The 27,661-nt window shown below is 45.3% G+C and overlaps 1 protein-coding gene across 1 annotated transcript in view; it reads right to left on the bottom strand.

Moving 5' to 3' along the window:
* Spats2 (spermatogenesis associated serine rich 2) overlaps nucleotides 1-21,703 on the bottom strand; it is a 72,542-nt gene extending 50,839 nt beyond the window's left edge. The window contains exons 1-2 of the mRNA XM_034517375.2: nucleotides 21,553-21,703; nucleotides 1,325-1,621 (exon numbers count right to left, since the gene is read on the bottom strand). Of these exons, the coding sequence (XP_034373266.1) occupies nucleotides 1,325-1,349 (25 nt within the window). The 5' untranslated portion in view covers nucleotides 1,350-1,621; nucleotides 21,553-21,703. The remainder of the gene's footprint in view (nucleotides 1-1,324; nucleotides 1,622-21,552) is intronic.
* Between the last annotated feature and the right edge of the window lie 5,958 nt (nucleotides 21,704-27,661).

Below are 27,661 nucleotides of genomic sequence, written 5' to 3'. Positions count from 1 at the left end.
AGGCCGTCAGTTTGAAAGAGAGCAAGGAGGGGAAAGGGAGGGGGAAGTAATGTAATTATGTTATAATCTGAAATATGAAAGAGATCATTTTTTAAAAGTCTCCTCTGGCTGCTCTTAAAGAGCAGGTTTGGGTCCCAGCACCCACTCTGACAGGCTTCTGGCATCCATAGACACCTGCACATGCACACACGCACACACACACTCGTGTACACGCGCGCACGCTCTGCACATACAAGCAAGCATGCATGCTCACACACACAAAAACAAGGCGGCTCCTCTTGTGAGAGCGAACCACTGCACTCCCGAGCACTGCACCCCTTTCCTTACTGTGGTTCTCACTTGCAGGAGGAAACTCAAGCTTGACTCTTCAAGCATAACTGCAGGGAGATCAATCATGTTGTTGACTAAAAGGAAAAATTATAAAATCTTTCCCAGTTTATAAGTCATTCCACTTGAATGTTTTTAGTAATCTAACCATTCCTTACAGCCTGTTTTCTTATGAAAATCTGTTATATGAAGAAAACACAGCTTTCAAAGCTATGAGCAGCTCTGCCACATTATTTTCTTATGAGGTTTTGAACTGTCAAATCGAAATTAAAAGCATGTTTAATATATGTAGACCTTCATGGAGTTGTTTTGAATTAAAGAACATTACACTGAAAATTAAAATGAACAAGAAAAGAAAGTCAAGACACCTACAGCCACTCCTGAAATGAGCGCACGGCCACCCTGTGTGCGCAGCCTGTTTTGCTCCCCTCAGTGTAACCGCTCCTCATACTTCCTGCCTGTGTCTTCCATGTTGCCAGTATGGCAAACACGGAAGGGAATCTAAGGAGGAAGTGAGCCTGGCAGCTCTCACTTTCCCGCCATTTCCTTCCCCTAGGAACAGGAAACACGAGGCAGGAAGCATCTCCCATCACACCTCCCTAAGGTATAGCCACTCTACAAAAAGCAGCAGCAGGTCACACCTCACCCTCTAACAAATTTATTACTAGATAGATCTGTCTTGAGTAGGAAAGCAGTTTCTAATAAGGAGATCAATTTCCAACTTATATGCAGGACTAACACCTGATACAATACTTGCAATTTTCAGGACATGTTTCAAATCACAGACTTATCTGAGGATTAGCGCTCCACGGCTACGCTCGGATCAAATGCCTTGAGCTTTAGTCCCTGTCCCTATGCTCTGGGCTTGCTTACTTACACAATGCTCCAGACTAAAACCCAGGGCCCTGTGCATGCAAGGCAAGCATCCACCACTAAGCTACACAACCCCAGACTTAGGCAACAGTTATTAACAATTTATGTACATAAGTGATCTTACCTTTCTGGCTTTGTTTCCTAGACATCTCAGTTTTCTCACAATCAAATTTTAAAAAAAGAAAAAAAAAAAAAAAGAGAGAGAAAACAAACGAAAACCAGAAGAAATTATCTTCGTCCAAGTTCTGGGAATCCTGCTAATTTAAAAGCGGCAATAGAAGTCTATAGTTGGAAATAATAAATACAAAGTCCTGGTTGTTTGAATTCTGTTTACTAGCTGTCAATTTCTTTTCCTTCTCTGGTATCAACTTCTTGTCAGGATGTATCATTGCAAACAGTCATGTCTTTCCCCAGGGAGATTCTAGAAGAAAAAAATACAAACATATTTACTATTATAGTAACGAGTATCATTCATGGGATTTGAATTTCTACAAAACTAGTTTCAGTTAATAAAAAGCACCATTTGCTGAAGCAAACCTAATCTGAGAATCTGATCATGTTAGCTGGCCCCTTTTCTTCTCTTCGGGACTGCCCACATGGCACAGCACTTTACGGGATAGAGCTAATCCCTCGCCAAAGCATCTTTCTGCAGCAGACGGAGACTCTTACAGGAAACCATGAGTGACCAAAATGCAGAGAACTGCTCACCCATGGCGCCCGGCCCAAGCTGAGAACCGCTCACCTGGGGTCCACGCCAATGCATCTAAACACAGCACCTATACTTAAGGCTTGGGGAACACTGAGAAGGATGGGGGGAGGACTGCAAGAGACAGGGGACCAGAAGACTACGTCTAGAAATGACAAGGAAGCTACACCCATGGTACTCAACTATAAATACAGCTGTCCAAACAAGATCTGACAATGACAACACCAGCTGGCAGGCCATGGATGAGGGGACTCCCTCCAGGCCTCATCCTTAGATGAGAAAACACATGTAGTAACTGCTGAGAAGGAGAATTAGTCTCCCCAGAGAGAAGCCCCCAAATGGCTACCCAATGCCAGGGCTCAGCCCTGAAAAACACACACAGAAAAGCAACGCCTAATGGACTCAGCAGACGGCATGTATACATTTATGGCATACATACATGTAAGAATAATAACTAAGGAAAAAGAGGCCATGACTTTGAGATAGGAGGGGAACAGAACATGGAAGAGGTCAGGCAGGGGGAAGAAATTATATAATTATACTTTAATATACTTTAAATGTACATTTTCATTTTTATTTTGAGATATATTTACGCTGAGTAGTGGTAGTGCACACCTTTAATGCTAGCACTCAGGAGACAGAAGCAGACGAATCCCTGAGTTGCAGGCCAGCCTGGTCTACAGTCTAGGGATCAAGTTCCAGGACAGCCAGGACTGTACAGAGAAAACCTGTCTCCAAAAATGCCAGGTGGGAGAAGGAATTTATTTTTCATTTCTTCAAATTCATCAGAAATAACTCTATGAAAAAATACAATCAAGGGACTGAAGAGGTAGCTCTGGAGTTGGGAGCCCTGGCTGCTCCTCTAGAGGACCCAGGTTCAATTCCCAGCACCTACATGGTGGCTCACAACTGTCTGTAAGGCTAGTTCCAGGGAATATGCATATGTATGCAGACAAAATACCAACACATAAAACTAAAATAAAAATATAATCGATAGCTCAGTGTCTGTCAAGAATGCTCACAATAGCCAGGCGTAGTGGCGCACGCCTTTAGTCCCAGCACTTGGGAGGCAGAGACAGGAGGATTTTGGGAGGCAGAGACAGGAGGATTTCTGAGTTCAAAGCCAGCCTGGTCTACAGAGTGAGTTCCAGGACATCCAGGGCTACACAGAGAAACCCTGTCTCGAAAAACAAAACAAAACAAACCCCCCCCCCCCAAAAAAAGAATGCTCACAATATATTACACAACACAACATGCCTGCTAACAAGAGAAAACCATGGAAGTCACTCCTATGACCTTCATTCATTCATTCATTCATTCATTCATTTAATATGTATGGGTGATTGATGAGCTGCGTGTATGTCTGTGTACCATGCACATACAGTACCAGTCCAGAAGAGGGTGTCAGATCTCCTGGGTCTAAAGTTACAGAGGATTGAGAGCCTTTTTTTGGGTGCTGGGAACTCAATTTTGATCCTCTAGAAGATTAGTCAGTGCTCTTAACCACTAAGCTACTGACCCAGCATCTCCTGTAAACTTCTTTATTGCAGCATATAAAACAAGCACGTATGAACCACCCTGTGCCTGTTGGAACCCTGGACTCCTTCCTATACAAATGACAATCATGCTGCAGTGTCAAAGGTTACAGAGGCCTGTGAGTCCTCTCTCACCCTAGTGTCTGTAATAACGGCATCCTTGGTAACAAGCAAGGACTCAGCCTAAAGTTAGTCATAGTTGACACAAATAACAGACAAGGAGATTAGACAGAAATTTAAAGGGGAAATCTGGAAATAAAACTAGGGAACCTTGTTGAAGTGTCCCACGGATTCAAGATAAAGATGTCACAAAGTCAAAACCTGTAACGTGCCCGAGCTGCCCCACGTTGGGCGGCCAAACTGTAACGGCCCGCTCTGTTCCGCAGGTCCGGCTCTAGCGAGAGAGAGTGGGGGGCAAGCGACACGAAGAATGGAGACAAGACAGAGGTTCTGATCAAGTCTCAAGTCTCGTTTATTGTGTCTCTCTGTCTCCTCTTGTCTCCCTTATTCTCCCTAGTGAAGGGAAATCTGGGGTATTTATAAGCTTTTGCCACGTGCCTTGCAGGCATTGATATGACGTAAGCCTTACAGGCGTCTATAGCGTGGACAGCACGTGCACCGTGGGCCTTGCGGGCTTGGATACCACGTGCGCCGTGCAGCTGGGGGCACTAAACAGCAAAACAAGATATGTGGGATAAACAAGATGTTTATCAGAGTGTGCTCAGCTGTTGTAGGCTGTTGAAAACCAAGTCTCACGTCAGGGTATGTGGCTCGAGATGGCTGCAAAGCTGATAGCCGCTTTCTGCTAAAAGTCGGCTCCCAACAAAAACCTCCTAAATGTCTCTGGCTGACCCGAAACCTGCACATAGGTGTAGAAAAGTCATAAGAAGGTCTCATGAAGAATAAATTTAACCATACTCTGAAGGAGTCTCAGTTTAGAAGATAATCCCAACACACACACACCTGCAGGTAAGGTAAGCACAATCCTTAACCAATCATTAAAAGGCCACTCAGCGAAGAGGAAGAGACACATACTGGTATCTTTCTAGTAAACCAAACTTAAAATTTTTTTAATTTAAAAATAATAACAAGCTAAGTGTGGTGCTCATGCCTTTGATCCTGTAGGCAGATCTCTGTGAGCTTGAGGCCAGCCTGGCCTACACAGCAAGTTCCAGAACAGCCAGGACTATGTAGAACAACAACAGAAAAGGAATGGAGTCAATCAGGGCCTAGAGTGCTACAGAGGGCAGAGCTGGAGAAGTGACCCAAGCCTGCTTGAGGAACCCAGAATATCGTGTGTGGATCCCAGACATTGGAACAAGAAGCTGTAAGGTCGAAGTTGCCTTGGAGGCCCCAAGATGTTAGAGATGCCAGAGCCATGGGAGACCTCCTGAGAACAGCTGATAACAGGGAGTGGAAGCAGCCCAGGAGAAGGAAGGGTTTTTTTGTCGGGCGGTGGTGGCGCACACCTTTAGTCCCAGCACTTGAGAGGCAGGAGGATTTCTGAGTTTGAGGCCAGCCTGGTCTACAGAGTGAGTTCCAGGACAGCCAGGGTTACACAGAGAAACTCTGTCTTGGAAGGAAAAAAAAAAAAAAAAAAGAAGGGAGTTTTCTTCTGGTGAATGCCAGATCTGCCACCAGCAGTCAACAAGGATGAAAGGAGTTGGAGATCTGAAGAGCTTTGACATCAGACACGGAGTTTGTAGTCTGCCCAGCTGGCTTTTGGTCTTGCTCTGGTTCAGTATTTCCTCACTGTGACATTTTGGAATGCCAATGTACATCCTGTGGTGTTAGAGGTATGTGATCTGCTTTTTGACAGTTAGCTGATTGGATGAATCTCAGAAGAGACCCTGAACTTCGGATGTTTAACATTGTTGAGACTACAGGGACTTTTGAAGTTGGACTAACTGTATTTTGCATTATGCCATGACTAGGTATGACCCCCATAAACTCATGTGTTTGAACAAGCCTATGGGGGCCACAGAGTGGAATGTGGTGGTTTGAATATGCTTGGTCCGGGGAGTGGCACTATTAGGAGGTGTGGCCTTTGAGACCCTTCTCCTAGCTGCCTGCAAAACAGTCTTCTGTTTCCCTTCAGAACAAGATGTAGAACTCTTAGCTCCTCTTCCAGTACCATGCTTGCCTGGACCCTGTCATGTTTCCTGCCTTGATGTACTCAACAGTCTCCCATGGACTGAACCTCTGTACCTGAAGCCCCAATCAAATGCTGTCCTTTGTAAGAGTTACCTTTGTCACAGTATCTCTTCACAGCAACAGACATCCTAACTAAGACGAGAACATCTGCTGCTCTTGCAGAAGACTCAGGTTCAATTCCCAGCACCCATATGATGGCTCAGTATTGGTTTGCATCTCGAGTTCCAGGCAAATGCTCTTAGCCCCTAATCTCTCTCCTTCCGTCCCTATCCAAGACTGTGCACTGAACTATTTAAAGAGATTTTGCATCACTATACTGTATATCCAATGCCTTCTTCTAACCTCCACAGCACCAGGCACACAAGTGGTTACCAGACAGACATGCAGGTAAAACACCCATGAACATAAAGTTTTCTAAATTCTTAATGTACAGTTTGCAATTACAATTAAGCATAACTTCTGCAGGAAAATTAAAACTGCTTCAGACAAAAACTAACTGGCTCCAACTGAATGGCAGAAGGCATAGTGGAAGAGAGCAGCAGACAGACAGAGGGCAAGGTGACACGTACCTACGGAAAAGTAATTGCTTTTCCCATCGTGTGAAGACTTCCAAATAGACATTTTGAAAGTGCTAGCTTTCATCTGCTAAGTCACTAAAACACCTTGAATTATTTAGCAGCAGTTTAATTAACCTTTCTTCACTTTTTCCTAGTCAGTTAAATGTTTGTTTTAGCAAATACCAAGAAAAAATATAATCATAATTTAGTAAGGCATCTTAAGGAATAAAATATATATCCTGTTTTATGATGATGCTTTACATAGTAAATAATACATATATTTGAAACTATTTTTAAGATTTATTTTTATTTTATTATGTGTGTGTTTTGAAAGCATGTTAAATGCACCACATGCATGCATGCAAGGCATACAGAGTCCAGAGGAGAGCAACCAGATCCCCGGTACAGGTGTTCTAGAGGAAAAACCCAGGTCCTTACAAGAGCAGAGCAGCAAATGCTCTTAGCCCCTAATCTCTCTCCTTCCATCCCTATCCAAGACTGTGCACTGAACTATTTAAAGAGATTTTGCATCACTATACTGTATAATTCATAAAAAGGAAAGAAAGGTTGGGGGCGTGCCTGTAATCCAGTACTTGGAGGCTGAAGCAAGAAGACTGCTGGGCGCCCAAAGCTAGGATTCATAACAAAATCCCGTTTGAAAAAACAAAAACATCTATTTAACCCATAATGACTTGGGGTTTTGTCTGTTTTTCCTCTGTTGCTGTTGTTTGAGGCAGGTTACCACTATGCACTGGATGAGCTGGCTCTCTCAGACTGGCCTGCTTCTGACTCCCTAATGCTGAGATTAAAGGTGTGCATCACCATGACCACACAACGTGGCTGACTGAGGGCTGCCTGACTTGAGAACTGGGAACCGAACTCATGTCCTCTGGAAGAGAGCAGTCAAGTGCTCTTAGCTTCTAAGCCATCTTTCCAGCCCCCTTTTTAATAGCTAAACATATCAGGAAATCAGACACAGCTGACGGTTTTTTATTGTTATGTGTATATTCCAAGTTCCTGGGCCTCTACTATTAGTAAACAGGAAAAGCAATACACAAATATTACATGGTTAGGAATAAGCATACAAGACTCTCAGACGCCTGCCTGCCTCTGGGTGGCAAAGTCTGAGTGCTGGGGTTAAAGGCGTATGCCACCACCAGCAGGCTGGTACTAGACTCTTAAAACAACTTTTTGTTTAAAGATAGGCTCTCATGCATCCTAGAATAGCCTTGAACTAATACACCGCAAAGAAGGACCTCAGCACCAGCCTCTACCCTGAAAAGCCTAGACAGGGTTGCCACAACTCTAGACTTATGCATTGTTATGGTCGAATCCAAAGCCTCTAGAAAGCTGTGTAAGCACTCTAACAACTGAGCTACACTCCTAACCTTGAAGCAGCTTGTTGTGCTTTTTAACTCATGTTTTCTTTTATGTGTATGGGTGGTTTGTTGGCTGGTGTCTGCAGTGTTCCTGTGCCCACGAAAGGCTGAGGAGTGCACTGATCTCTGGTGGTTTGAATGAGAATGACCCAGGCGTATATATTTGAATGGTTGGCCTCTAGTTGGTGAACTACTTGCTGAAAGATTAGGAAATGAGGCTTTCTTTGTTAGAGGAGGTATGTTGTTTGTGGTGGGCTTTGAGGTTTCAAAACCTCACGCCAAGCCCAGTCTCTCTCTTCCTTGTACCTGTGGATCAGATGTAAGCTCTAAGCTCTCAAACTACTGCTCCAGTGCCAATCCTGCCTGCCTGCTGCCATGTTTCCCGCCATGACAGCATGGACTGACCCTCTGAAACTGTCCGCAACCCCCAGTCAAATGCTTTCTTTTATAAGTTGCCTTGGCCATGGTATCTCTACAAATAGAACAAAAACTAAGACAGGATCTCCTGAAACTGGAGTTATGGCTGGTTATGAGCTGCCAAGTGGTTGCTGGGATCTTCTCTTGAAGAGCAGCCTGTGCCATTAACTGCCGAGCTACCTACCTCTTCAGCCCCACTGAAACAGCTTCTAATGTAAAATCTCCATTTGAGGCTGGTCGCCTGCAGGATGTATAAATTCAAACTGGAAACCAGTTCATATTCCCCCGAAGGTTTTTCTCTCTGTGGCTTCACCAGGCTTCAGCTGAGTCACTAGTCAGCCTGCTGCATAGTTCTGAATGATGGGTTCACTGCTGGCTTATCTTGTTTCCTTCCTTTTTCTAGACTCAGGATCTTACTATGGAGTCTACACTGGCCTGGAATTCACAATGTTATTGCCTCGGCCTGCTGCATTCTAGGGTTACAGACTTGTACCAGCATGCCTGGTTTCATTTACATTTTTATGCTTTCTCACTGTCTCAGCGGTCCATTTGTGCCTGGTTCCACTCTCTAGTAGTACACAGACAGAAGGGCATCTTATTACAGATGATAAAAGAAATAGCAATCAAAGACGCTCATCAAAGAAATGGGGCCTCAAGAGCATGGTGCCACCCAGGACCCCAGCACTGGGAGGATGAGGCGAGAGCAATGCCTCGAGTTTGAGTCCAGCCTGAGCCACAGAGCAAGAACCAGCCCAGCCAGGCTGTCCAGCAAGACTCTGCTTCAGAAGAACAAAACAAAAATCAGGGGTTGGGTGTGAGATGGCTCAAAGGACGACACTTGCTACCCAGACCTGAAAACCTAAGTTTCATCCCTGGACTCCACAAGGCAGAAGAAAGTGGTACAAATCTCAAAGGTTGCCCTCTGATGTCTGCATGCACTCTGACATCTGCATGCACACTATAAACAGACAATAATAAAGAAACAAGTAAATGATTTTTAAAAGGGAATACACAACCTATATTAAAATAAATGGATACATAAAAATATATATTATATATATATACACATTAAAAAAAACTCATTCAATCGAATGGTATTGTAGACACAAATCTGAGAAATGGGTAGAGGCCTGGAGAAGGACAGGGAGAGCTCAGGACAATGCTGGGTAACATAGGGAGAGAGAGCATTACACAGCATCTGAATAACCCCTAGTTGCTGAATACACACGATCCAAACCACTTATTCCAGGATCCAGGTTTAGAATTGTGTTCGGCTTTCTGTATATTCTGCTTAAGACAACTATCCCACTCTAAATCACAGCATAACAGAATGAGCAGTCTACTTACAGCCCTGTCAGAAAATAGAAATTAGTCATGGAGTCAAGGTGGCACAGTGATGCACTCCTCTGATCCCAAGACTCAGCTGGCTGAGGCAGGAGGATTAGGTTTGAGGCTACACTGGACTACAAAGTAAGACCTTACTGAACAAAAGATCCTCCATGCAGAGTAAGAGTCTAAGTTAACACTGACTTTGACCTCCTGTCTCCTGTCTTCTCTGACCAGCTCGTACAGTACCATAAAGACAGTGGTAACCCAGGGCTGGCCGCTCAGCTCAGCTGGGAGACTGCTTGCCTCCCACAGTCCGTGGCATCAAGTAGGGGCGGGAGAGCAATGCATCACTAACACCGTTAAATGGAAAGAGTGGGCTTCCCCAACGACTTCCCAAAGACATTCTGAGGCATTTAAAAGCAACTGTCTCATAGAAGGACGGAATGAAGAAAAGACTGTCTAAACATCAGCTATAACTAGATGACTAGATGATCCCCTGAGATGCTTGGGGAGAGGTAAACACTCAGAGCTTTGTATTGCAAGTTCAGTTAATGTTGAATTTATTCAAAGCACCTTTAATGTTTATTCTTCCTTTGCAAACGGCTCTGTAACTGAGAGCTGTTAGACGAATCCCTTGTCCCTACCAGACTTCAGTGAAGGACAACCAACCCAGGCTGCTCTTGCTGCTCTGAACTCCCCATAGCTACCTTGAGGAATCTGCAGAGCAGCCACAGCTGCTTGCTGCTTCACCAGGCACTGTCTCAGCCACAAGAGCTTCAAACAGCTGGTGCTGGACATCTGCTGGCCTCACAGGTCTCAGTGGATCCAAATGACCCCTGCGGCTATTTTCACCCAGGCTAGAAAAGCAGCAACTCCCTTGGTAGACCAGTGGGAGGCCTGGGGCTGGTGCAAATACAGCTTTTCATTTGTGAGCTGCACCATGATTGGTGAAAATAAGTCCTTCGGATCAGGGACTCTACTCTTTTTTTTTTTTCCCCCGAGACAGGGTTTCTCTGTGTAGCCCTGGCTGTCCTGGAACTCACTCTGTAGACCAGGCTGGCCTCGAACTTAGAAATCCACCTGCCTCTGCCTCCCAAGTGCTGGGACTAAAGGCGTGCGCCACCACCGCCCGGCCAATCAGGGACTCTTGTGTGACTGGCATAGAGTCCTTCATTTACATGAAGGTCTACCATAACAGATGCAAACCCCCTTCACACACACACACACACACACACACACACACACACACACACCCTCTCTGGCTCTACATGTAACTTCTCCAGCCAGTTTCCTGTGTTACTCCCTACTGTTACATTTGGCCCAGTAAAAGGCTGGTCTCCGATGCTGGTGCTGCATTCCTATAATCACAGCTCTCTAGAGGCTGAGGCAGGAAGACTGACCCAAGAGCTGGAGCATCAACAGGAGGAAGCGCTGATGAACCCACACCCACTGACCGGAAAGATGGAACACAGGGTCCTAGAATGATCACGGAAGAGATGTCAGTGAGCACGGACACATGCCTTCAAGCTGGGACAGAACCGGTCGAGCAAGGAACACCTAGTACTCAAGGAAACAGCGCTTAGGTAATTTGCTCTTCCAGACAGCTTGCCTCTGGATACCCTAACCTGTGGCTGGGGACTCAGAGGTGAAATCTAAGAAAAGGGAGGCTGTTACAGGAGAGACAGAGGTAAAGGAAGAAGATGTGGCCAGGGCAGAGGAAGAGGAACTCCTGATTAACACAGTCTCTCAAGATTACTGTTGCAAAAAGATAGGCAATTTGGGTTTTTTAAACAGTTTATTAATTAATTATCTTTTATTTTTATGTTTATGTGGTTGTGGGTTCATGTACCCAACATGCATGCAAGATCCTGTAGAACAGAAGAGGACATCAGATCCCCTGGAACTGGAGTTACAGGTGGAGTTGCCATGTGGGTGCTGGGATTCAAACCTAGGTTCTCTGGAAGAACAGTCAATGCTTTTAACTCCAATTTGGTTTTGTTGGGTTTTGTTTTGTTTTCATTATGTGTATTCATGTCTGTGTATCTCCCATGTGTGTACGGATGCTCACAGAGGCCAGAAGAAGGCATGCAATCCTCTGGAGCTGGAGCTGCAGGCAACTCTAAGACACTGCACATGGGTGCCAGGAACCAAACTGTGCTTTTAACTGCTAAGCATCTCTCTATAGCCCTTGATTTGATATATTTCTTGTACAGGTTCTTTCTGTCAGTTTTTAATAAACATCGAGGGAAGAAAAAAAAAAAAAAAAAAAATCAGGCAGAGTCTTACTACCCCTTTTTGGTTGTTAGTACTAAGGAGAGAGGCCAGACCCTCATACACACTAGGCAAGTACTTTACCCTTGAGCTACGTCTACCTTACCAGCCTTCTTGTCCAAAAATAAAATAAGTTTTTTTTAGATTGGGTCTCATATAGCTCAAGCTAGCCTTAAATTCATGATGTAGCCAATACTGGCCTTGAGCGTCCTCTGCCAGGGGCCCTGAGTTCTGAGACCAAAGTCACCACGGCGCCCAGCCCTTTCTAGCCTACTTTTGTCCTTTATCACCAGTTGAGGAGGCTGAACGTGGAACAAAGACAGCAGAAGGAACAGCAAGTGGTAGCAGGCTGAGGACAGCAGCAGTGACACTGGCAGTAGTGACAACCGAACAGAGGCTGCAGGGACATCAAGGGACAAAGGAAGAGAGAAGCTACAGGACCAGGTCAATGCAAGACTTCCAAAGAGATGCCAACTCTAAAGAGACAAGGAGTTCAGATACCCTAGGTATGAGGACTGTAAAACTGTCAAAAGCTGAGGATCATGACATCCTGGACCCAAGGCTGTCACTTAGGGCCAAGGATTGGCACCTGAGGCTCATCCAAGAGCCATCTGCTGTTCCTTGCTGAGGTGAGCTGCCCCACACTGCTGCTGGAAGCTGAGGCTTGTGATTAACTGCCACCCAATGGTGGTTAAAGCCCAGAGCAACACACCTCAACTAGCCGGCCTAAAACTGTATGGCCATGTTTTCTAAAGCTTAGAGCAACAGGCCCCAGTTTCAACACTTACACCTACCAGTCTCTGGATCTACCACATCAGCCTCTAAACTGGCACCCAAGGGCTCAAGGACTATCAGCACAGAAAGAGCTTTTCTTTGCCTACCCACAATTCCTAGTTGGGTAAAGCATTAGGACCCCAGACAGCTGACTGGTAACAATGCACTGAGGATGAGTTAGACACTGAGGATTCAAGGCATTAATTAAAAGCAAAATGCCAACACCAACAGTTAAAACTTTAATTGACAATAATCTCTGTAGCCACACCTACTTTGGAAAAAGTAAGCAATATTTTCTGCAATGCAGGTCACATTCGGGAAATGTAATGATAACTGTGGTATCAGCTAATATTTATTGAGTGCAAACCATGTGCACCAACAGAGGTAAATGTTCCTAGCCACTGAGGTTCAACAGTCACAGGGAATCTGAAACAGGGGGTTAAGTGTCTAAAGCTAGCAGCAGGCCAGCCTTGGTTACATAGCGACCCTGTCTCAAAATGAATTGATGGATTTAATTAATTAATTCTAAAAATGGGCAAAAGACGTCAAATTCATTCCTCTAGAGAAGATACAAAAACAACACAAACAACACACGATGAAATACTCAACTGTGGGCTGCAAAATTAGATGTCTGAGTGCTGAAGAGCACTTACGCTCTTCCTTCCAAAGGACACTGGTTCAATTCCCAGCACCCACATGGCAGCCCATAACTATGGGTAACTCCAGTTCTAGGGGATATGGTGCCTTCTTCTGTTCTCCATAGACTGCTGTACACACGAGGCACATAAATTCATGCAAACACGTGTGTGTGTGTGTGTGTGTGTGTGTGTGTGTGAGTGTGTATGTACACATACATACAGTTTTTCTTAAAAGATGTTCAACATCATTAGTCACTGAAGTATAAATCAGGACCACACGGTGGCTCACAACTATCTGTAGTTGGGATCCAATGCCCTCTTCTGGTGTGTCTGAAGATAGCTACGGTGTACTCACATACGTAAAATAAATTAAAAAAATATGCAGGTGGACTTACAAAGCAACTTACTGTACAGGTATAACCACACAGAATAAGCAGAAAAGCCACTTGTACAACATACTAATGCATACTTAGAATCTAAGTAACAGTATGCCAGCAAGAACCAGCTATGTACTAACCACATTGACAAGCTATAATCACAGACCAAGTGGATAATTCAAGGAAAAACAGTGCTCTAGAGTTAAGAGTAGGCTTAAAACAGCAGCAAGCCAATTACTACTGAACAGAACCAAGCAGTCAACATAGAAGACACTGCAGGTTTTACAAGCTGATGTTTTCACTATTATCCACACCAAAGGAACTGATATCAGCAGTGTTTTCAAGCTTAAAATATTCTTTCTCTCTCTCTCTCTCTCTCTCTCTCTCTCTCTCTCTCTCTCTCTCTCTCACACACACACACACACACACACACACACACACACACACACACTACATTATATAGTGGTCTTATCCTAAATCTCCTCCTTAGTCCCAACACTCTTTAGCCTAACTAAAGAATGCACATACAGCCGGGCAATGGTGGCGCACACCTTTAGTCCCAGCACTTGGGAGGCAGAGGCAGGTGAATTTCTGAGTTCGAGGCCAGCCTGGTCTACAGAGTGAGTTCCAGGACAGCCAGGGCTACACAGAAAAACCCTGTCTCGAAAAAACAAACAAACAAACAAACAAAAGAATGCACATACATATATACACTCCACTGCCAATAATCATGGAGTTTTTTAAAACTCCATATTAGGGCTGGAAAGATGGCTCAGAGGTTAAGACCACTGACTGCTCTTCCAGGGGTCCTGAGTTCAATTCCCAGCCCTCTTCTGGTGTGTCTGAAGACAGCAATTTTTTTTTTAAACTTTTTTTTAAAAAAGATTTTATTTATTTATTTTATGTATATGAGTACACTAGAGCTGTCTTCAGATATAGCAGGTGAGGGCATTGGATCCCATTACAGATGGTTGTGAGCCACCATGTGGTTGCTGGGAACTAAACTCAGGACCCCTGGAAGAGCAGTCAGTACTCTTAACCACTGAACCATCTCTCCAGCCCAAATAAATAAATCTTTAAAAAAAAAAAAAAAAAAAAAAAAAAAAAAAAAAAAAAAAAAAAAAACTGCTTATTACCAGAAATCCAATGTTAACTTAGGGTCTAGATCAGTAAAAAGGCCTCCTGCAACTGGTGAAAAATCCCCCCCAACATTCCAAATCTATTTGTACCTAACCACAAGTTTGTCACAGGACACTGGCTACTATATTAAGCTAAGCTACATCTTCACTCTGAGAATGTCTTAAAGGTTTGGAGCTTCCACAGAATGTGAACAGCAATGAAGTGCGCTTCAACCCCCACTGTACTAGCTGCATGTGAACACTTGACCGTAAATGCCGTCCTCTGGTGAAGCCTCCCTGTTCAGCAAACCAAGAACAAAGGGTTTATAAACTTCAAATGTCTAAGAGCTCAGGATCAATTCAACTATCCAGCAGCTGACCTGAACTTCACAGAGATCCCTCCACAGTTAAGTATGGCCTCACTATGTTTCCACAAAGCTCCAGGCAAACAGCATATGAACCCGGAGTCACTCTAAGACCCAATAACCATAGGCAAGATGTAGGCATAATTAACCTCCATGGGACATTTAGAAAACAGAAAATGGGAGGTGAGACCATCCTAAGGGACCGTTTGCTATAGCTATTTCAACCTTTATATTTGGTATTACGTGACAACTCAGACCCATGAAAACAGAGAAACAGGATCAAATGACTTCAATTTAACTTTCTGTTCTATTCAAGCGTTCCAGCAAGCGATCACAAATATTTGAAGTATCGAGGTGTGGTGCGTACCTCTGTAATCTCAGGATACTGAGGCACAGGGATTGTCTGGATTGGCTCAAGTTTCCAGGCAGGTCTTGATTACACAGGAAATTTGAGACCAGACCAGCCTAAAGAGTAAGACCAGTCTAAACAAACAACAACAACAAAAATCAAGCATATGTCTGGCAGTCAGATCATTTTCAATAAATCAACTAAATATAAAATATCAACAGTAACCAGCAACTGATACAGGTGAAACCTCTGTAAATGAAGAAGAAAGTACACCCAGGCAGTGAACTGAAAATGTTCTACACTACTGACGTTTTCTTATAGCTACATCATTCTGAAGCACTCACATTTACATATGTGGATGAAAAGATCTGTAAGGGATAAACGGCTCCTTCTCTGTTAGAAAAATGGAAACCAAAACATTTCCTTTAAAATCATTTCTACTGCAAGGGTCCAGCCAGTATAGACAAAGTTAGTGAGCAAGCACCACCCCTTATACATGAGTTGAGTGCTGCCTTCAGCCAGGCAGGTACTAAAATTACCATTTTAAAGTAACAAAACATTAAATGTGGAGAGCCAAGGCATGTGACCCATACATATCTGGAAGGGAAAGGAAGTAAGAGGGCTATCTTGAATTTAAGGCCAACCTGGAAGGCTGACATGAGGACACACCCCTTTAATCCCAGGCAGGTAGATCTCTGTGAGTGAGGTTAGTCTGGTCTACATATTGAATTCCAGGCAAACCAGGGCTCCACAGAAGGACCCTGTTTCAGAACAAACCAAACAAACACAAAGCCAACCTGGACTACATATTAAATTCCATTCTACTTTGGGGGAAAGAGGGAGAGGGAGAGAGGAAGAGGGGGGAGAGGGGGGAGAGGGGGAGAGGGGGGAGAGGGGGAGAGGGGGAGAGGGGGGAGGGGGAGGGGGAGGGGGAGGGGAGGGGGAGGGGAGGGGGAGGGGAGGGGGAGGGGGGAGGGGGAGGGGGAGGGAGACAGGCATAATGGCATGTGCTTGTATCCCAGCACTTGCATAGCAGAGGCAGACGGGAGGATCGGGAATTCAAAATCATCTAAGCTGTATGTTAAGTCTGAGGCCTGCCTGGGCTACAGCAACCTGATGTCAAAGAAAAAAACACGTTCCTGGGTCACACAACAATTCTTCACTGTTATTAGCTGTATTTTGTGAGACAGTCTAGTGATATAGCCCAGGCTGCCCTTGAACTAGAGGCAAGCCTCCTGATCCAGTCCCTGGAGTTTTCGATTGCAGGCACAAGCCACACCTTGCTTGATCCAGCAATATCACCAAAAACTGAAAGTAAGGACTCTAGGTATTATTCATAATAGCCCAAAGGCATCAAGCAACCTAGATGCCCACTGAGGATGGAGAAACAAATTAACAGTGTTACAGGATGCTCTAGTGAACACCTGGGCTCAGCTCAGCTACTCAGAGGATGAGGCAAGAGGCTTATTTGAACCCAGGAATCCAATGGCTTAGTGCATATGGTCCTAAATTCAATCCCCAGTACACACAGGCATGTACACACACACACACAGAGTGAGAGAGAGAGAAATAGAAAGAGAGAGAGAGGGGAGAGAGAGACAAATACAGGACCCCATTATCTACAGAATACAATCTACTTCCCCTCATAGGGACAGGAGGCAAACAGTAGAATCATGGTTAACAGAGGCTCAGCAGAGACAGAGAAAGAGGAGTTGATATTAGTACACAGTGACTGGTTTCAATTTTGGAAAAAAAAAAGTTCAGATAGATGATGGTGTCCAGCCATGAGAGCATCTAATGCTTCGGTCTGTGCATTTAAAATGGTCAAAATGTCCTATAACCTGATTCTGGTTTAATAAATTAGTAAAAGTTTGTGGTTTGTTTACTTGCTTGTTTTGTTTGAGACAGAGCCTTCCCTGTGTAGACCTGACTGAGCTGGATTTATATTTTACCAAAGTAATAAACAAACAAACAAACAAGAAATAGTTAACCCTTTGTGGCAAAAATATATCAAAAAGGTGACTGACCAGGCACGCTCTGCTGACTAGAGCCCAGATGGTTTACCCAGAATGTCAGGCCCTCAGTACAAAGGGAAGGGACAGGCATCCTTCTAATGCTGAACTGAACACAGCCAAGGAATCTGAGCCCTACTCTACCGTGACTCTTTTGGTCACGTGTTGAAGGGGCTCCTCCTTCCCGGAGGCAAAACAAACACGTGCCTTTCCTACCAGTTTCCCCTGAAAGCAGCAAGACTGATCTAAGCAGCTGTGCTTCTAAGAGAGAAGTCAAGAGAACAGTGCTCCAAGAGAACAGTGGCTTTGTCATTCCCAGTTTCAGTACGCTGGTTCTACAATGGGAAACTACAGGTAACAATTTTTTAAAAAAAAATAGTACATAGAAATTTCTTCTGATACCAATATTGAGTGATTGTTCAGCACCTGGAACGCATAAAACCTCAACAAAAGAAAACAGTCTCCCTCCCCTCCCCTTCTGTTGCTCACTGGCATCTGTGGCCTGATCAGCCTCTAAGGATCATGCTGGTGTTTTGGCCAGTAACCTACAGTTCCTCCCTCAGGCCCCAGCTGTTTCTCTGTTCTATCCATTCTGGGTTTCCTGTCTATATTTAGATATAATACCAGTATCAACTGTGGGATCAACAGGTGCTTGGAGAGCCCTTGAACACTGAGCAGTTTTCAATTGTTTTCCCAAGTTAACTGGTTCTGGCTCTGCAACTGGCTGCCGTGACTCCTCTAAGTACGAGTACCACATGCTGCAGAAAAAGTGTCATCACAGGACAAACCTCAGTGACATTAATTTTAGCACTATCACCAGAACCCTAAAAGCCTTTAAAGCCACGGGAGCAGCAAACTCTTCAAAGATTCTACAGATGAAATTACTCTACAAACCAGTCCAAGCAAAAGCACTGTTTGTCGTCAAGACAGATGTTCACATGCCTGTAATCGCAACATCTGAAAGGCTGAGGCTGAAGACTAAGGAGAGACTAGGCTGTATTACAAGACCATCTCCAGAGGGACAGAGGATGGGAGGGGAGGCAAGACTCAAGTTTCAACTGGTTCATACTGCTTCACAGCAGTATGGCTTAGCAGTTAGGAGCTCTTCCAGAGGAGTTTGGTTCCCACATTAGGAAGCTCATGGCTGACTAACTCCAGCTCCAGCATACACACACTCAGCAACACACACATATACACATATATACACATACATACACACACATACACACACACTCACTCTCTCTCTCGCTCGCTCGCTCAAAATGTTTTGAAAAGGGTGGATATGCCAGTTCATTCCTCCAATGCCAACAGTTGGGAGGCTGAGATGGGTGACAAGTGTGAGCCATAGCATGAAACCTGTGTCAGAGCTGTGTCAGAAGAATAAGAGAGGACTGCAGGACCTGGCCTGGTGGCACATGTTACCCCCAGTGCTCAGGAGTCGGAGGTGGATAGCTCTCTGTGAGTTCCCAGTCAGCAAGGGCTACAGTGAGACTGCCTCAAAAGAAAAGGCGAAGACACAAGAGACAGGGGACAGTCTCAGTCAGCTGACAGAGTACAGGAAGCCCTAGGTTCCATGCCACATCAGCGGAGCACAAATCCCCTATAATCCTGGCCTGCAGGAGGTGGGATGGAGCCGGAGGACTGAAAAATTAAAGAGGCCATGCAAACAGAGAAAGGTCTGGATCCAGCTTCCTTACTCACTCATTCCGTGACCATAGCAAATTATTTAATCTCTAAATTTATTTACTTCTGGGTTTTTTTTTCCTAAACAAGATTTTTTTATGTAGCCTGGCTATCCTGAACATCACTCTGTAGACCAGGCTGGCCTCAAACTCAGAGATCTGCCTGCCTCTGCCTACCGAGTGCTGGAATTAAAAGCGTGTGCCATGACTGCCTGGCTTTTTTTTTTTTTTTTTTTTTAATCTTTAAATTTATAAAGAGAATTATATTAAATGTGATTATTAATTAAATGAGATTATACATGAAGAAAGCAATCTTAGCACTTTCTTTGCCTAGCCCACTAAAAGGTCAAGAGCCACATTTCACCATTGAGGACACTATATTCTCTCAGGTCTTTGATCTGGAGATGAGGGCTTCCTGTAGTGCAAGTCCAAGAGGACCTCAAACTATGTAGGCAAAGATGAATGCCCTTGAGCTTCTGACCCTCAGGCCTCTACTTCCCAAGTGAGGAGACCGCACTCCTGCAATCCGCACTTTCCAAGCAGTGCATCTGGCTTCTCACTTGAGTCCTGTATAAGGAAGTACTATTTATCCAGACATGGCTGCCTCACCTCATGTGCCTGTAACCCCAGAACTCTGGAGGCTGATGCAGAATTAATCACAGGCCAGCTTGGGCTACAGAGTGATAGCAGCGTCTCTAAAATATTTTTTTAAATTTAAATACAGTTAGAGACCTGACAAATGGCTAGTGGTCAAGCATGTGCTCTGCTCTTGCAGAGGTTCAGAGTTTGATTCCTAGTACCCACCTCAGGGGGCTCAACACTGACTCACCTCCAGCTCCAGGGACTCCCACCCCAGCTTCCGGCCTCTGGGGCACTTCGCTGGAATGCACAAACTGACACAGGCATCATTTAAAATAATAAGAATTTCTTTTTTAATTTTTATTTTTTTTTTCATTTGTTTTTATTTTGTTGTCGTTTTTCAAGATAGGATTTCTCTGCATGGTCCTGGTTGCCTGGAACTCACTCTGTAAACCAGGCTGGCCTCGAACTCACAGAGATCTGCCTGCTTCTGCCTCCTGAGAGCTGGGATTAAAGACATGCACCGCCACCATCGGGTTATATGTAAGAATTCTTAAAGGTATATTTTAGATCATGATTTCTGGATATTTGTAAGGTAGCCTAATGCCGCCTGCTATCAGAAACACAGCTGAAAACTATAAACCGATGACTGCCCCGAAATTTTAGTTTAGATGAGTCAGCAAAACTTCATGTCTCACAAATGAAAAGCTTGTAATGCACACATCTATAAATGCATAACGATAATTATAGCTTCAGAATCAGTGATCGTCTAGTCAGTGCTGTAGCAAATTTGGCCTGGAAATCAAAGTATCAAGAAAATACAAGTCCAGCTTAGTGGCTCACACCTGTAATCCCAGCAGCTGGGAGTCTGAGGCAAAAGAACTTCCACTTCAAGGCCAACTGGAGTTACACAATAGGTCACAAGCCAGCCTAGGTTACAGATAAAGACTAAGACCCCTCCAAGGAGGAGAGAACTGAGGGGGGGGGGATACAAAGTCCATAACCCCTGAACCCCCGAAATACTTTTTCACAGCATTCCCAAACCATCTTAACTCAAAATGCAAGAACACTGAGGCAGCTGATTAGTTATCAGCATCACCGAACAATTTCTAAAAACAAAACAAAATGCCAAATTCTCTTCCCCAAGCACAAAACCAGAATTAGATGGTTTATAAACATTTTTCAGCGGGGACATTTCTCAGTAGGAAACAAAAATTCTAACAAAGGACAGACAACTTAATTATTTTTTTTTTTAATCCCAGTTATTCATTACTTTTCAGTCCAAACACCTTGAACTCCGCAGTAGCGCTGACCTCACTCATGGTAAAGTACTGCTGGTAATGTGTTCTCTCTTGCTTCAATAAATACGGAGAAATTATGTACAGTAGTCTGCTGAGCTGGTCCAGAATAAACATTACAGTTTTGCCTTACAATAAAATGAACTATAAAAAAATAATAAAATTACTGGGAGAATGGCTTGCAAGCCTTAGCAAAGGGGACAAGACTAACCCACTTTCTGAAACAAAATTCAATCGTCTTGGATGAATTAGGAGACGAAGACCCCTCTAATGCACCTTTCCTAGGCTCTGCTTTAATTCAAGACCAAACTCGTGTTTCTTTGCCTCTCTTTGCCTTTTCTAGTCCGTTTTCCTCTCAAATTCCGAAATTGTCCTTCGACCTTTTAAGTCCCATGATGGCACTTGCGTCCTAAGCACCGCGGACACCGTGCAGAAGACTTTACACATGCCCATCTCGCCGGACTTCGCGTTTCAAGTGACCCATTATTTCATTCTTTTCGATCCCGCACGTAGTTTCTTAAATCTCGGACCGCACACACGCTCACGCCAGAGTCCCCCTCACTCCATTGTTTCTCCGGCCTATCCTCTGGAAACTCCCCAACTCGGACCCGAGCGCTTTGCTCGCCCAACTAACCCCAGAAACCCGCGGCCCTCTCAACACTGCAGGTCCCAAAGGGCGCCGGGTCCCCCTCCTCTCGGTACCCCAACCCCCAACAACTGCCCCTTCCCTCTTTTCCCTTCCTCGAGCCCTCCCTCCACCTCCGGTCCCTCTCGCCCCCGCCACCCACTTCACCCAACATCCTCAGCCTCACCTAGCCCGGGCTCCCTGCAGCCGCCGCGTCCCCCAGTTCCGGGCTCTGCGTTCCGGACGCTCCCGGGTCTGGGATGAGGAAAGAAGAGCCTCCGCCTCCTCCTCGCCCTCGTCCTCCGGAGCCGCCGCCGTCGCTGCCACGCTCCTCCCCCAGCTCGCCCAAGGCCCGACGCCGCCCCGCCCCCACCGCCGCCTTCCCCGCTTTCCTCGTCCGCCCGGCGGCAGCCAGAGACTCGCAGGCGCGGCTGGGGCCGGAGTGCCCGCAGATCCACAGCGACCCTCGCCCGCCCGCACTCGCGCCGCTCGACCCCTCGCCCCCTCGCCCCGCCTCGGAGCCCGCGCGTGCGCGCGCGCGTGCGCCCCCGCCAGCCGGAGCGCAAGGCGCGTGCTCGCGCCGGCGCGACCCCGATGCGCCGCACGCGGGAGACCCGAGCCGTGGGGGGGTGCGCGGCCGGGTTACCGCTCCTCTCAGGCGCTGTCCCTTCGCGCCGGGCTCGCGCGCCTGAGTTACGAGAGACGGGGAATTACGGAGGGGTTGAAGGAGCCGGTCAGGGGCCAAACGGGAAGGAACGGCGGGATGAGCGGGGCGCGTACTCGAGTCCGCGTGCGGGAAAGGCGACCTAAAGCGGCCGGGTTAGGAGTGGGCGCCAGCGTGCCCCTAAGTGAAGAGCCGAGCGGGAACTGACGAAAAGAGCCGAAACTTTCCGGAGGTGGCCGAAGATTCCCAATGGGAACCTAGAGCTTTTTGCCCCAGGTCTGCAGGCACGTCCGTCCTCTCTAGCCGGGAACAATCCGGCCGCTCACTCCCTTTAACTTTGCTTCGGGCCCCACCTTCTGCTCCTAAAGGTTATTTCAGAGACACCGAGCCACCCAGCCTGGTGGGAGAGGTTCAGGAGAGAGGATATGCGGGCGAACGACCTCACACTTTCTACGTGGCTGTGGTTAGGAACGCCTGTTGTCGAATCTTTCTGTTAAATACCTCCTATCTTCTTAATCAGCACTCGAAATCTCCAGCCTCTCCAGGGCCAGGTCATCTCTAGTATTGATGTATCTGTTGAGTTAATGTCTTACCGATTGGCTGGTCAGGAGAGAGATGTTAGGAAGGGCATGTCCAACTCACATTCAAGCCAAGGAACTTTCTTTAAACATGAGACCTGTTTTGGCGATTATTTTTAAAATCTGAATAGTGAACTTTGTGGAAGACAATCTTGGCACAATATCAAAAAGTTGAATATACATGGCAAAGGCCGAGATTTAGACTAAATCACCACTGAAAATGTTAATCACAATCTACTCATCTTCTCGTTCACTTCCTTTGAACTCAAGCAAAGAGGCTTTGAACTACCGCAGAGACAGAACTACCGCAACTGCGTGGTTTTAGTTGGGCGCTACAGGCAAAGCACAGTTTTTCCATAAGCTTCTCACTCGTGTCCTAGATCATGTAACTGACCGTGGTACAGTATGTGTCTGCCACGTCATATATCTTTATCGGATCCTTGTTCTTTTTGCATTGCACTGTTTTTAGTTTTGTTTATTGTAACAAGATCTGGCCACTTAGCTCTCTGCTGGCTGGCCTCCAACTCTGGATCCTCCTGCCTCAGCCTCCTGATCACTAGGAAACTGAAGGCTTATACCATACTGGATGGGCACTGTAGCCCTCCACTCCTGGACCTTAAACATGGTGGACAATGTTTTTTCATGTATATATTTTTGATTGATTTAACTCACGCCTGTCTTGCCTGCATGTGTGCATACCACATGAGTGCCTAGTGCCAGCAAAGGTCAGAAGAGGGCATCAGATCAAGACCCAATGTTCTGAATGGTTGTGAGCCACCATGTGGGTGCTGGGAATCAAGCTCAGTCCTCTGCAAGAGCGAGTGCTCTTAACTGCTCTCCCCTAGGCACTGTTCTTTATATAAGAATATATAAAGTATCGGGCCATGTGCAGTAACACACACTGTAACTGCAGCACTCAGGAGCCTGAGGCAGAAGGATTGTGAGTTCTAACCCATCCTAGGATACATAGCAAGACACTGTTTTAGGGCTGGAGAGATAGCTCAGTGGTTAAAGGCACTGACTGCTCTTCCAGAGCCCCTGAGTTCAATTCCCAGCAATCACATGGTGGCTCACAAACACCTGTAATGAGCTCAGATGCCCTCTTCTGGTGTGTCTGAAGAAAGCTACAGTGTACTCATATACATAAAATAAATAAATCTTTTTTAAAAAAGACAGATTTAAAAAAAGAAACAAGTTACTGGATGTAGTAGCACATTCTAATCCCAGCACTCAAGAGGCAGGTGGAGGGGCTGGAGAGACAGCTCAGTAGTTAAGAGTGTTGACTGCTCTTCCAGAGGTTCAATTCCCAGCAACCACATGGTGGCTCACAACCATCTGCAATGGGGTCTGATGCCCTCTTCTGGTGTGTCTGAAGAGAGCAATGCTGTACTCATATACATAAATCTTTAAACAACAACAACAACAACAAAAAAAAAAAAAAAAAAAAAAAGAGGCAGGCAAATCTCTGAGTTCAAGTCCAGCCTGGTCTCCATAGTGAATACCAGGTGCCCAGTGTTTTGTGGTTCTTAACTTTGCACAGATAAGAGTTAAAGAATCTAGAGCCAAACCAGCTGTGGTGATGCACATCTGTACTTCCAATACTCAGCAGACCTCGAGTAGAAGAAGCCCACGTTTCAGACCAGCCTGGGACTGTGTGGTGAGTTAAAAACCAGCCCGAGATAAAACAATACTCTCAAACCCTAAAGCACAGGCTGAAGAAATGACCCCATAGTTACTCGAAGATACATTGCTCTTCCGGAGGACCTGAGTTCAGTTCCCAGTACCCACAACAGGTTGCTGATAACCACCTGCACTCCTGTACATATACACAAATAAGCCGCTGGACGGTGGTGGTGCACGCCTTTAGTCCCAGCAGTTGGGAGGCAGAGGCAGGTGGATTTCTGAGTTCAAGGCCAGTCTGCTCTACAGAGTGAGTTCCAGGACAGCTAGGGCTATAGAGAAACCCTGTCTCAAAACAACAACAAACCATACACAAATAATTTTTAAAAATAAATTTAGCTGAGCATGGTGGTAGTCCCAGCATTCAGGAGGCAGAGGCAGGCAGATCTCTGTGAGTTCCAGGCCAGCCTGGTCTACAGAGTGAGTTCCAGGACAGCCAGGGCTATACAGAGAAACCCTGTCTCGAAAAAACTAAATAAATAAATAAATAAATAATTTAAAAATAAACTCTAAGGGCTGGAGAGATGGCTCAGCACTCACTGAAATGCACTCACTGACTGCTCTTCCGGAGATCCTGAGTTCAATTCCCAGCAACTACATGGTGACTCACAATCATCTGCAATGGGGTCCCATGCTCCTTGTGGTGTGTCTGAAGACAGACAGCTACAGTGTACTCACACAAAATGAATTCAAAAAAATAAAAACAAACTCTGAAGCACACAGCCCCGGTTAGCACATGCCCAGTGTACTCCAAACAGGATTTTACAGATTGAAAAGGCAACTGGCAGTGCCTAGGAAATAGTTCAGTTGGTAAAGTGCTGCCACACATCATGCACAAGGACCTAGTCACCTAGTGTGTGTGTGTGTGTGTGTGTGTGTGTGTGTGTGTGTGTGTGTGTGTGAGAGAGAGAGAGAGAGAGAGAGAGAGATTGTTGCAGACCCGCGCTGCCCACACTTGGGGGCTAAGTGCTCTGGTCTGAGCTGCTGCTCCGGTCCGAGGGTCAGGGTTGAGCAAGAGAGAGAGTGGGATGAAGGGGAAGAGACACAAAGAATGGAGACAAGACAGAGGTTCTGATCAAGTCTCCTGTCTCCTTTATTGCAAGAAAATCCTGGGTATTTATAAGCTTTGCCACGTGCCTTGCAGGCATGGATACCATGTGCGCTGTGCACCTTGCAGCTGGGGGCACTAAACAACAAAACAAGCTATGTGGGATAAACAAGATATTTATCAGAGTGTGCTTCAGCTGTTGTAGGCTGTTGAAAAACAAGTCTCTTGTCAGGGTATGTGGCTCGAGATGGCTGCAAAGATGACAACCGCTTTCTGCTAGGAGTCGGCTCCCAACATGAGATTAGTCAATCACTGCAGCCCATTTGACAAAACCCAAACCAGGAGTTCAGGCTTGCACTTGCAACCTCAGCACTGGGGGGATTATTGGGGGGTGGAGTTGAAAAGAATTCCTGAGGCCTACCAGCCAGCCAACCAGCCTACTTTGCACATTCTTGGCCAGTTTTTGTCTCAAAAAGCAAAAACTGAGCTAGGTGTAGCAGCCTCAACCTTAATCCCAGCACTCAAGAAGAAACAGGTGGATCTCCATGGTTTGGAGCCTGAGCTACAGAGTGGGTTCCAGGCCTGCAAAGCTACAGTGAGACCCTGTCTAGAATAAATAAGTAAGTAAATAAATAAATAAATAATAGAATTTTGGCCTATACACACACAGAGAGAGACTAGGTCATATGCCTATTTAAGACACTCAATCAAACGTCAGCTGGTTAATGAAACTATATACAAATATAAAATAGAAGCAAACTATTCAAATATTTGTTCTCTTTTCTCTAACCGATGTAAGAACTCAACAGACGGTGGTCATCACCTAGGCAACATTGAAAACAAATACACCGCCACCCCTAATAAGAGTATCCAGTTACAATGGAAGACAGTGCTACTACATAAGTATAATGGTGCAATGTGTTGAATTAGAGTGCAGAACAATCTAGGGACACAAAGAATAGCGACTAGTTTTCTACATTTTCATTGCTACTCACAGGGCAGGAAAGAATAACATCGCCTTTATCAGTAAGGCTTCTGTTCCTTGTCCACTGGCTTCACCATCTAAAGCCATTCAGAAAATACATGAAGCTGTTACAGCTGCAAAACAAATACAGGTTCATTAGATGTCATAGAGTCCCCATTCTTTAAAACTAATCTACTGGGATTGTAGAGATAGCTCAGTAGGTAAGAGTGCTTATACTGTGTAAGCATGAAGACCTGGGTTCAAATCCCCAGTTCCCACATAAAAAGCCAGGAATAGCAGAACACGCCTATAGCCAAAATTGAGAGTAGAGGAACATCTGAGGTTTTCCTCTGGCCTCCACATGTGTGGAATTCTCACACACACACACACACACACACACACATTCACAAATCACTATAATACTGTATTTAGTATGTCTTCATAGATCCTTGGGTGACAGGAGAAAAAGTCTCCTCACAAAATTTCCTTTTTAAAATTCTGTCCTCCAGGGGCTGGAGAGATGGCTCAGTGGTTAAGAGCACCAACTGCTCTTCCAGAGGCCCCGAGTTCAATTTCCAGCATCCACATGGTGGCTCACAACCATCTGTAATGGGGTCTGATGCCCTCTTCCCACTTCTGCCATGCAGGTGTACACGAAAATGCAGCACCCATCCACTTTTAAAAATAAAAAATTTTTAAAGGTGGGGGAGGGCTGGAGAGATGTCTCAGAGGTTAAGTGCACTGACTGCTCTTCCAAAGGTCCTGAGTTCAATTCTCAGCAACCACATGGTGGCTCACAACCATCTGTAATGAGATCTGGTGCCCTCTTCTGGCTTGCAGCATGTACGCAGGCAGAACACTGTGTACATAATAAATGTTAAAGATAAATAAAAGAATACATAAAAAATAAATTAATTTAAAAAAATCCTCCAAAGAGTTAAGATTACCTAAAATACATGTCTTGCTGAGTAGGGTTAATGAGGGACCCTGCAATTCATGACTTACCTTTACTTTTTCCTTACAGTTCTGGTGTTCCTAGAGGGACATTCAATACGTTTCAAAACTGTTAGCTTTAATAATAATTGGGGGAGGAGCTGGAATGGTGGGTCAGTGGTTAAGTACACTTGCTGCTCTCGGAGTACCCTGCTTCAGACCCAGCACCCATATGGTAACTCACAACCACCTTTCCTGCAAATTTCAGAGAACTCAAAGCCTTCTTCTGACCTCTATAGGCAACAGGCATGTAGACGAAACATTAATAAACAGACAGACACAAAGTAAATCTAAATTTTAAAATCAAGTATCAATTTTGTCATTGTTCTTTATATTACATACACACACATTTCCATTGTGTGTTTTACT

Source organism: Arvicanthis niloticus, chromosome 13, assembly GCF_011762505.2.
Source record: "Arvicanthis niloticus isolate mArvNil1 chromosome 13, mArvNil1.pat.X, whole genome shotgun sequence".
Classification (NCBI taxonomy): Eukaryota; Metazoa; Chordata; class Mammalia; order Rodentia; family Muridae; genus Arvicanthis; species Arvicanthis niloticus.
This window is presented reverse-complemented; position numbering and strand designations above follow the sequence as displayed.